We start from the raw sequence: 11986 nt of genomic DNA on the forward strand, positions 1-11986 counted from the left end.
GCCAAAACAATAAAAGGGGAAAAAAATTTACCAATTAATAATATTAATAATAATTAGTAAAAAAGTTCGTAGTAAAATAGAAAAAAAATTCTTAATTCACAAAAAAATTGAAAATGAAACGGAATTCACTGATTAATTAATACTAACAATAACCAGTAAAAAAAATTTGTAGTAAAATAGAAAAATAAAGAAGATCCTTAATTCACTAAAAATGGAAATATAAACAGAATTTACTAATTATTTCTAATAATAATTAGTAAAATAGGAAAATAAGAAATGGAGTCTTAATTCAATGAAAATTAAAAAAAAAAATGAAAGTTGTGGAAAAAAATGGGTCATAATAAGGATAACAGTAAAAAAAATCCTACCAAAAATTAGAAAAATAAAAAAAATTCTTAATCACGAGAAATAGAAAAAAGAAACAGAATTCACTGATTAATTAATACTAATAATAATCAGTAAAAAAGGCTAATTGACTAATATTATCTACAATCTACAATTCTAATAAGAGCCAATAATGTTAGTATTTTAACTGGAACAAAAAAAAATGTTGGTAGTATTGTTTCTTAAAATAAATGGTTAATATTATTTTGATTTTAGTATTTTTTTTAATGATTTTCATTATTTACCCTCTATTATATTATTTTCTTCCATTAAATAACATGTATTCCGTTAGAATAAACTTTAGTAATGAAATATTCCATTAACTATTTATTATTCTTAACTTACTCATTAATTTTTATAAGAAATGTCTTAGGTTCGAACTTTATCCCAATCAGAGTTGGCATAATTGTTCAATATTTATTTACCTATGCATGAACATTTCCGATATAATATTACATATAATATTGCATTGATATACTTTGAAATACTTATTTAAAAATAATCATTGGGCATTATTCCATTCGCGCAAATCGCGTAAAATAACTAGTACCATTATATAGTTTTACCCGAGTCACCCATCCTGATGGACCGAAGGTATTAGCTATAGACGATGATGGACAAGATTGTGTTGCTACTATCGTTCCAAACAAATGAATTAAGATAGCAATTTATTCTTATAACGACCACATTTGCTTAATTTATAAAAAAAATACTAAACAATGATGACATCAAAACACGCAAATGATCTAAACCACTTTTTCAATTGCACTATATAATATTTGATTTTCTAATTTAAATAATTATATATCAATTCAAATATTTTTAATATACTCCGTATTACAATAAATCCATTCATGCAAAATTAGAATCAGTTTCCAGTTCCCACTTCCTTTTAATACTTCCGCACATTCCCTTTATCCCCTTCCTCCTTCACAGAATCACAGACCACATTTCATAGGCTCACAGCTTCACACTTCATCTCTTCCCTTCTTCAACCTTCACTCCCACAGTCCGACGGCGTCACCTGCAGAACCGCCTCGCGCGATCGCAATCCGTCCAGTTTCTTCCTCACCAGACGGCAGACGCTCTACTCTTTCGCACTTTCGTCTCTGTCCTCGACTCCTCTCAACCTTACGCAGACGCCAGACCGCAGGACCACAGCTCCTGCCCCAGCGTCGTCCAGCCATTCTCCTCCGTGGCTCCGTCCGTTCACCATTCGTCCACCGGACCACCATTATAGATTTATAGCCTCGGACTTCAGGTTCAAACCTCAACCAATCTTCATTATTATTCACTTTATTCTCTTATTATGGCTAATCTTTATGATGATTCATTTTTCATATTTGATAAATCTCTAATTGGCTAATTTCCTAAATTTTCAATCTTTAACCTTTTTTTACATCTTTGTTTCTGAAAATTTTCTGTTTTGCAATTAATCCCAATGAGACTGAATTAGTGATTACATGTATGCTTAATGCTTTTGCAGATTTATATATGCTAATAGCCTACTTCAATACATATTCGGAATATTTTCAAACTGGGAATTGAAGCTGCTAGTCTCAAGTATTGAAGATCCAAAGGTAAGGGGAATTGCTTGTTCATGAATTTGATTTTTTTTTTTATATATTATTTTTTTATATATATTATTCTCAATAGTTTTGCCTATGCCTAGTTCATATTGATTTGCAACTTCCAAGGCTAACTGCCTAACTGGCTAAGTATAATTCTGAAAATGAGATGCTTACAGTTTGTATCCTTGAAATCAAAGATTTTAAAAATGCATTGTATCCTTGAATGCTCAGAACTTGAAAAATTCTTTATTAAATGATTGCTTAGTGCCGTATGTTGAGAAAGATATGTTTTATCAAGTTTCAAATGAAGCAAAATGAAGCAATTCTACACTGGTTTCAAAACATGAGAGAGCCTAGAGGAGTATTATCCCGTAGTTCATCATAAACCTTGTATTGTAATTTATAATGTATTTTGTATTTTAACAATCTTATTCATATTTGATATTTTGAATTCATTTTACCTTTTGCTTCTTGCTCCCACCCAAAGAAAATCCTGGCTCCGTCCCGGGATATGTTATTATTCATACCATCGTAATTCTTACATTTGTTTTTAACAAATTACAAAAAAAAAAAAAAAAAAAAAAAAAATGGCGGCCCCGCCTAAACCCGTGGGCCTAAGGAGGGGTGGGACGGGCTCGCCCCGCCAGCCCGTTTCGACAGCTCTAGTAAACATTATATTGGAAAATGATATTTATTTATTACTTGTGAATCAATGTTTAAGTAATAAGTAGCTTTGGAAAATCTGCTTCAAATATATTGAATTATTGACAGTTGAGTAACCCTGATCTTAAATATAAAAAGATGGGCCTAATTGAGATAGTTAAGATAGTTTATTACTTTGGAGCTGAAGTGATTAACTCCTCCCCGTCTTCTTCTCAGGTAATTTGTTTGATATTCATACACAATGAATGATATTGCAGTTTTACTTTTCTCCCCACCTAATTGCAGCTTTAGTTTCAACCACTTTTTGGCTTTGAAAGAGACTTCTAGGGTCCTTCATGCTTTCCTTGTGTATTGTTGTTATGTTATGATAGTAAAAACTATTAGGTGAATAAGTTTTTTTAGGTAAGACATAAGTTTGTTTTTATATATAAGATTGGTAAAATTAATTATAATTGGTGTATAAATGAATAGACAAATTATATTAAATATACAATTTCATTAAGATGATGAAGATTTCCGTCGACCAATTGTGAATAGATCTCTTGGATTTTCTGTAATTGTTTTGGATTGTTTGAAGAAGGCTTGGGCAAAAATCAAAATTATAAAATTAAAAAATTAAAAAAAAAAAACTTTTCTTTCTTGTGCTGATAATCTCTGCAAGCCTTCTCGAATCTGTACAAAGGTAAGATTTTGGTTCACGTATGCAGCTTCCAGATTGTTTGATCTAATGCCTAGCTGAGTGTTTGATTGAAATTTTGTAATAAATTTTATTTTGTGCCAAGTTTATGTTTTTATGAATTCTTGGCGTCTAACTGTAGCTGGGTAGGCTGTTTGCGCTTGTGTTTTTTGGTTGATTTCATGCTTTTGCTCTGTTTCCATTTCATTCTTATTATTGTTATCTTTCTACGATATGAATCCTTTAACTAGTATGCGATAGCCTAAAAAAAGCTCTGTGATTTCTCTCAGATGATTGATACCCATGGTCTTTTCTCTGTGCCACAGATAAATAGGAATGGCGACTAGCATTGCTTCGGGAAGTGGCCAACTGCATTTCAGTGAGGCTCCATACAAGGGTCACAGCTGTAAACAAGTTTACCGTTTTTCTAGTGTAACCATCCAGAGCAACATACAAAAAGAACCACCTTGGTATGTTAGGAGGAACATGAATCTAGATCAATTATTTACTTTGTGTTTAGTATTTGATTAGTAGTTTATGAACAAGTATCTGATATACTTGCCCACAATCTACCACCCGGGAACCAATTGAGCTGCCTGTGCAGGTGAAGCTTTGATACTTGCCCACAATCTACTACCCGGGAGCCAACTGAGCTGGCTATGTGGGCGAAGCTTTGATATACTGTTCCTTGAGAACGCCAGTTTGTTCCATATATGTATGACCTTGTAATATATGCTGTTATAATTGTCCTGGCAACACAACTCCATTATTAGATTTTGTTCATATGGGAATACTGCTAACAAAGTTTCTTGCATTTGGATGAATTGATGCACAATAGCTTTCAAACTTCTGGTGTGTCTAATTTGTGCTTTGTCTTTTTGAATTTGTTCCAGGTCGTCTCGTGGTGTATCCAAATTATTAAGGCTTCAGAGACATAATGGTTCGTATTCTCAAGCTTATGTAAACCGGAAGTCCCACAGAACAGCAATTGTATCATGCCTTAGGAATGGTTCTACCAACTATTTTGACTTTGCTGTTATTGGTAGTGGAGTTGCTGGGCTTCGTTATGCTCTTGAGGTTGCAAAACATGGAACCGTTGCAGTGATAACGAAAGCTGAGCCCCATGAGAGTAACACTAACTATGCACAGGGTGGTGTAAGTGCTGTACTATGCCCTAAAGATTCAGTGGAGAGCCATATGCAAGATACAATTGTGGCCGGTGCTTACCTCTGTGATGAGGAGACAGTCAGAGTACGTTTTCTGAAAAATTGATTGTGTTTGATGCTTGTACTCTTTTGCTAAAGAAACTATACTAGTTCATAGCTAACTCGTGGGTGGCTTTTTCTCCAGGTTGTATGTACTGAAGGACCTGAAAGAATTAGAGAATTGATAGCCATGGGTGCTTCGTTTGATCACGGGGAGGATGGAAATTTGCACCTGGCAAGGGAAGGAGGGCACTCTCATCGCAGAATTGTGCATGCAGCAGATATGACAGGCCGGGAAATTGAGCGGGCATTGTTGGAGGCAGTCAAAAAGGATCCTAACATATATGTCTTTGAGCACCATTTTGCAATAGATTTGCTTACATCTAAGGTTTGCTTCTCATGCTGTTCTTGTGTTATTTTTGTACTTGAAGCTATATTTGGGTTCCCATGATGACTACTTGCATCCAACGAAGCAATATTGTGGTAGTATGATGGTGTAATTTAAGTACAAATTAATGGGTTTCCTAACTTTAAGCATGGAGTGCATTAAATTTATGTCAAAGTGAATTCTGGGTGCAGGATGGTTCTGACACTATTTGCCATGGAGTTGACACCTTGAACACTGAAACCTTAGAGGTAAGATATGAGATTTGTTCATATTACTTGGACATTTTTTAAATTCATGTATTACACAAGACATTGAACTGATTGCTTTGTCCTGTACCTTCCCGTTTGAACTATAGGTAGTAAGATTCATTTCAAAGGTAACTCTGGTTGCATCAGGCGGAGCTGGGCATATATATCCATCAACCACTAATCCTCCGGTAGGGGTTCACTTGCTTCTCTTGTGTAATTGAAGTGGCCATGTTCTGAACATTTACAAGCTGTATTAGCACTGTGCATTGTTCTAATACTGTTGTGGATGTGAAGGTTGCCACTGGAGATGGAATTGCTATGGCTCATCGAGCTCAGACTGTTATTTCTAACATGGAGTGAGTAACATTTAATTCAAGTTCCAAGAGGGGATTGCAGGTTCAGGAACTAATTTCATTCTGTATAATTCAGGTTTGTGCAGTTTCACCCAACTGCCTTAGCTGATGAAGGCCTCCCCATCAGACCAACCATTGCCCGCGAAAATGCGTTTCTGATTACTGAAGCTGTGAGGGGTGACGGAGGCATTCTTTATAACTTGGACATGCAGAGGTTCATGCCCTTGTATGATGAAAGAGCAGAACTCGCGCCAAGGGATGTGGTTGCAAGAAGCATAGACGACCAACTCAAAAAGCGCAACGAGAAGTACGTTCTTCTAGACATAAGTCACAGAGGCAAAGAAAAAATTCTCTCGCATTTCCCAAACATAGCTGCCGAGTGTCTCCGGTATGGGCTGGACATCACCCGGCAACCAATCCCAGTGGTGCCCGCGGCTCATTACATGTGCGGGGGAGTTCGCGCCGGTCTGCAAGGGGAGACCAACGTGCAAGGCCTTTATGTAGCAGGTGAGGTCGCCTGCACAGGTTTGCACGGTGCAAACCGCCTCGCCAGCAACTCATTACTAGAGGCTCTGGTGTTTGCAAGAAGAGCCGTCCAGCCTTCAATCGACCACATGACAGGCTCCAGAATCGATCGTGGCGCTTCGGGCTGGTGGCCACGACCAGTCGTCCCGACATCACTAGGCGATGTAACGCTGCGCAAAATCATCCTGAGGACAAAGGAAGTGAGGAAACAGCTGCAGTCTATGATGTGGGAACACGTTGGAATCGTGAGGTCAACAACGAGGCTAGAAACCGCAGAGAAGAGGATTGGAGAGCTGGAAATTGAGTGGGAAAGCTACTTGTTTCAGCAGGGTTGGGAAGCAACCATGGTGGGACTAGAAACCTGTGAAATGAGGAACCTCTTCTGCTGTGCCAAACTTGTGGTGAGTAGTGCTCTGTCAAGACACGAGAGCCGTGGGCTTCACTACACCATTGATTTCCCCCATGTTGAAGAGAGCTTGAGGCTGCCAACCGTTATTCATCCTTCTTCACCATTGAACAACACTTGGAGTTCGCGGCAACTGCACAAACCATGAAAAATTGATTTTTTTTTTTAAATAACTTCCGACATCCCTCCGCCTCCCAAATCCGGTGATTCTCCGGTTATAGTAGGGAAAAAAAAATATCAATACTCCAAAATCAATTGTAATTAGAATAAATTAATTGAAACCAAAGCATATACAAAAACTTGATGTATATCAAAACTCTATATTGTTTTAGGCAAAACAATCAATCACGCAGAAATTGATAAAGGCTCTGCTATTTTTTGAGTATTATTGACTGTGTTACAATGTAGTATATATTCATACATACTTTCTCAACCTACTAAACACAAGAGTCAATGTCTTTATTGGGGTCTGAACCTATGACCTCTCATTTGGTGGTATATACAAGGTTTTTGTTACACCTTAGATCATATATTCAAATATTTCAGTTTCTATTTTTATTACACTTTAAATTAAGAGTTAATCAACGATTTGGTCCCTTTCAGTTTCTACTTTTATTACACTTTAAATTAGGAGTTAATCAACGATTTGGTCCCTCAATTATTAGCGACAATTGGTCCCCAAAAACAATTATATTTAGTCGATTTCCCTCTGGCCGTCGACGGAAGACGGTTTGAGGGACTAAATCGACTAAAAATAATTGTTTTCGGGGACCAAATCGATGAATAAGCAATTGAAGAATTACATTGACAGTTCGCTAATAATTGATGGACCAAATCGTTCATTAACTCTTAAATTAATGCAAGTGGTAGAAATTTTAGTATGATGAGCTTCTTTTTTTTTTTTGATAATTTATGTACTGGTACTTATTTATTAGCTAGAGCCATAAAGCTTTTATCATATCTTTGATCACTAACTTACCTTTATTTTCTACTGTCTCTCTATTAAAGAAGGATGGTTTGCAGAGAGTATGAGATTTTCTTTCGGAGGGTAATTGCCCCTCTCTGCTCACCTGATGATTTCTCCTTTCTCATATCCATAACCCAAACAGCCCTTTAAGCAGAGTAACAACATGGACCAAAAATCAAACACACCTTCTCTTCTGATTACACTTTTCAATGTTCTTCACTAACAAGGTAGTTATAATTTTTTTTTTAATTTTTTATTTTTTATACAGATTATTACACTTTAAATTCATGGGTTTTTTATTGACATGCAGGTAGTAAGAATTTCAGTATGATGAGCAAGGTTAGTTCTGCTCATTAGATGATTATAAATATTACTAATTTTATAAAAAGTATAATTTCTTATCCTATTTGTGCAGACTAACAGTTCTACACGTCAAGTATTAGGCAAATGATGAAACTAATTTCTGATGCCATATTTTTTAAAAAAATGAAAATGTCTCTCAAAAAAATCATATAAATTGGCAATTGTGCAATTAGATTTACATGCTTTTACTTTACGAAATAAAAATAGTTACAATGAAAGCTGCTACTGAAACCTTTTGTGCCTAGATAATTAAAATATGGTCAAACTGATATTATTACATATCCATTATAAACTAATGACTATTTTGATGCATTATTTCTAAATCTTATTTCATATATGAAAGTATTATATATGTGATAGCTGTATATTCAAAAATAGATTTTTCTTATATATGTCATGTTATATTAATATATATATATATATATATATATATATATATATATATATATATATATATATATGTTAGAATACACACACAATTTGAACACATGTGATGACCTAACCTCATAGCGGAAGCATAATGATCAAGCAAAACTCCAGCCATTGTTGATACTTTGTTGCATTGTATTGTTGCTTCAAGAACTCCAATGATCAAAGTTTTGTTGTCTACCATTAATCTCCTGTATGAACTAGATGGTGTAGTTGTAAGGTTGCAATAGGAGCAATGAGAGGACCATGCTTAAATAGCCTACATGCCATCATTATAGGCTAAGTAACGGAAACCGTTACTTCCGTTTCAAACCAAAACATAATGGCCATAATTGACCTATTAAACTTGCACCACTTAATAGTGTAATTATAATGAAAATGTTACATTCTCCCACTTGGTACAAGTATTAACTCAAAGAAACAAAAAACATGAACCATAGAGATGGTTCCTCTTAATCAGAGTAGTATCTACTTATGATTACAATGTAATTTATTCTCTAAGTACCTTATGTGGTATAAAACTTAATGAATAAACCTTATGTTCATTCTTGATTATAATTAGTTATCAAAACTAATTATTGCCGCAATGGCTAAATTTGGCCTAATAAACTTACACCACTTGATTTGTACAACATTAATGGAAAATGTTACAATTTCCCATTTGGTGCAAGTATTGGCACAACCTTCATTGAAGATCAAAAGCATGAATTATAGTGGTATGTCCTCTAAATTAAAAAGTGAGTAATACCATCTATGCATCACATGCATTTTGATTCCCAACTCAGGTCCTTTACGAATAAAACCCTACGTTTACTCTTGGTCAAACCTTATGGATGTTTCTCAAATAAATATGCGCATAACCATAGGAGAAACCGTCCAAATTACATAGAGGTGACAACATAAATGTACGTACAATATAGTCACATAATAAGTTCCATGTACCCTGTATGATCCCTAAAATTCTTATAAGCATGCCTTAAGTAGGGATATGAAATTATTAGCAAAAATGCTAATATATCGCACGACTAACTCATTATCTTTAATATTATCACTGATAGCTAAGTTTTCAGAGTTGACACGTCTGTCACTCCTACTCTCATTAATCTTAGCCAAAGATAATAATTGAGTAGTCCATATTCCAACGACTTAGATAACAAATTCATGAGTCTAAGCCCACAAACGGAACTTTAAACATACACCTTATAAATGATCTCCAAAAAAGAAGGAAGCTCAACTTTCATGTCATAGAGCAGTACGAGGATTTATTAATGTAACTTTATGAAACAACAAAAAATATTGTATCATCATAAAAACAAAAAATCCTCAAGATTCATATATATGAATCAACATCATGAGTCTTTACATGCTTTATGTCTCTCAACATTGAATCTTGAACCTTTTAAATCTTAATGGCCCAGGATCAATTTGATGAGACGAAAAACTCCAATAAATGCTAAAGAATCTAACTTGTGATAGTTCACCATAAACTTAATGTCATTGTTATAATAAAACTATTAATGTTTGTTACAACATTTTCAGAAATATGTTGCACAACTTGTAGTTCAACAAATTGAACTATTGATTTTATAATAACAAGGCAAGGTGTCTTATCCTTGAAGTAGAGCAATCTTGAAGTGAGACATCTGTAATGATCTTTCCAAATGATCACTCCCACTGATCAAATGGGGCATCTTATTGATCTTTTAAATGATCACTCCCACTGATCAAACCATTACTCCCACTAATAAAGTTATTCTTGAGCATAAATGATATACACACTAATGATCCTCAAGTCCAACTAATTTAAAAAGGATTATAATTCCCCACCATAGTTGGACATGTTAAATATGTACATGTAACAGACACAATTTCCAACTACTTAAACAAATTAAATTGCTTTAGTTGAAATTTGGCTAGATATGTACAATTCCAATATAAGGATCCAAAAGGTATATCACGTCTAAATTCAAAATCTCTACTGTGGTTGGGCTGAAAAACCAAGTAAGCCACATACAGTAACAATTTCAAGTTACTAAAGTTTTGGAGGTTAACAAAATACATGTGTTGCCAATGCAACCCATGTCACACAATATAGAATTATAACTGGCCTTAAAGTTATAAATTCTAAAATTGGTATGATAAAATTTTATCTTGATCATCAATTTAAACAGGAGAATCCAGTGACATAAAACTTGCCTGTAGGCTAAAGATTTTTCAATTAGACTCAACTGAGACTTTATGATAATCAAATAGAAGAATCTAGTGACACAAAACTTGCCTGTGGGCTAAAGTTTTGTTCAATTAGACTCAACTAAAACTTTATGATAAAATTATTATCAAAGGGGATAGAAGAATCTAGTGACATAAAACTTGCCTGTGGGCTAAAGTTTTATTCAATTAGATCCATCTACAACTGAGTATGGTGCACAGCGGAATTAAATAAAGATAAAGTGTGTGTGAGATTGTGTGAGCAATATCTCGTGTAGAGCAAGTAAAAAGCAGTAAGTAAAGAAAGCAGTAAAGAACACAAGACAATTATAGTGGTTCGGAGGTGGTGTAATCCTCCTACTCCACTTGCTCTTATCTCCAAGAGCAATTCACTATATACCACTTCTTGGTTCGAAGATACAATGAATTTCCGTGATCTAGTGCTTTGATCACCAAGCCCGCACTAATCACGCCCAGTGACACCACACTCCTGCTTCGGGTTTCACGTCGCCGCGCTACTATCCCAGGATTTCACGACTCCGCGTTACTTTCCCCCCGTCTTCCACACTCTGGTAGAAACGTATCCCGTGATCTAGTGCTTTGATCACAAAGCCCGCACTAATCACGCCCAGTGCCTCCGACATTGCTGCTTCGAATCTCACAGCTCCGGGTGACAATCCAGGATTTCACAGCTCCGTGCTACTTTCCTCCCTGCTCTTGTTTTGCTCCAAAACAAGTGTTGTCTTGCTTCCAACTTTGAGACTCTGTAGTTGATCTTCAATGATGCGCAGGTCTCTTTGATGAAGATGTAACACTCTTTGAAAGATTTCTCTTGAACGCTCTGAGTGTTTTCTCTATTTGAATATATCAAGTAAAGCACTTGATTTTTATGCTTTGTTTAGCTCTGTTCAAGAACTCTTAGAATATTTTCTTTGAAGCTCTCTGAGTTCTTTTTCTTTTCTCACTTCTCAATTGAAGATTTTTGGTATGCTCTGTACCAAATGAGATTTTTGCTCTTTGCTCTTGTTTAGCTCTTTGCTCGTATTTTCTGCTCTTGAGTTCGTATATCTTGCTCTGTCTTCAAGTCTTCATATCTTCATCATTTTATAGCTGGTAATGAGAATCTGCCCGTTGGAAAGAGACGATCTCATTTTTGAATTCTTGTATCTTTTGTCAGAGATCTTATCTTATCTTCTGCAAAGTGTCAGAAGAGATAAGCTAGCCGTTGGTAGAGCTTCAACTTCATGCAAATGAGTACCCAAACTTCATCTGATATTCCTCTGGTTTTCTCACGTCTCTTGGAAATATCTGGGTCTCAGTTTTGTGTAGAATGACTTCTCTGATCAGCTCTAAAGTGGTTCTTGGGATTTAAATACTTCAAAAATATTCTTCAATTTAATCCCATACTAGTTAGACTAGTATTTTTCCTTGTGAGAATATTTTTACTGTAAGTTCATCTTCATCTTCTTCATTCTCACGTCTGGGTGTTCTCAGACTTCAAACTGGCTTTGAACTTCCTCCCAATTTGAATTTCTCCTTTGTAATTGACACCCAATTGCAATTGACTTGCCAATGGCACCCAATTTGAATTTCTCCATTG

The 11986-nt window shown here is 35.2% G+C and overlaps 1 protein-coding gene across 3 annotated transcripts; it reads left to right on the forward strand.

The window, feature by feature from the left end:
- The first annotated feature begins 1299 nt into the window (after positions 1–1299).
- Positions 1300–6757, forward strand: LOC109180801 (L-aspartate oxidase, chloroplastic-like). Of its 3 annotated transcripts, XM_019330504.1 has the most exons (9): positions 1300–1645; positions 1871–1964; positions 3621–3764; positions 4188–4545; positions 4645–4887; positions 5079–5135; positions 5243–5323; positions 5430–5491; positions 5565–6757. In XM_019330504.1, exons 3-9 carry the CDS (start codon positions 3631–3633, stop codon positions 6565–6567), a joined length of 1938 nt encoding a protein of 645 aa, XP_019186049.1. In that variant the 5' UTR covers positions 1300–1645; positions 1871–1964; positions 3621–3630; the 3' UTR covers positions 6568–6757. The 3 variants fall into 3 exon arrangements, with proteins under 3 accessions (XP_019186049.1, XP_019186050.1, XP_019186051.1); XM_019330505.1 differs by lacking the exons at positions 1300–1645; positions 1871–1964 and adding an exon at positions 3122–3300; XM_019330506.1 differs by lacking the exons at positions 1300–1645; positions 1871–1964 and adding an exon at positions 3899–4009 and having other exon boundaries at positions 3680–3764.
- Positions 6758–11986: the final 5229 nt, after the last annotated feature.

This window comes from Ipomoea nil, unplaced genomic scaffold, assembly GCF_001879475.1.
Source record: "Ipomoea nil cultivar Tokyo-kokei standard unplaced genomic scaffold, Asagao_1.1 scaffold1034, whole genome shotgun sequence".
Lineage (NCBI taxonomy): Eukaryota > Viridiplantae > Streptophyta > Magnoliopsida > Solanales > Convolvulaceae > Ipomoea > Ipomoea nil.

Bases quoted from the DNA above. Each gene is read 5' to 3' on its own strand.
- LOC109180801 (XM_019330504.1), top strand. From the start codon at position 3,631: ATGGCGACTAGCATTGCTTCGGGAAGTGGCCAACTGCATTTCAGTGAG. The intron at 3,765-4,187 runs GTATGTTAGGAG...AATTTGTTCCAG, and splicing joins ATACAAAAAGAACCACCTTG to GTCGTCTCGTGGTGTATCCA. The intron at 5,492-5,564 runs GTGAGTAACATT...TGTATAATTCAG, and splicing joins ACTGTTATTTCTAACATGGA to GTTTGTGCAGTTTCACCCAA.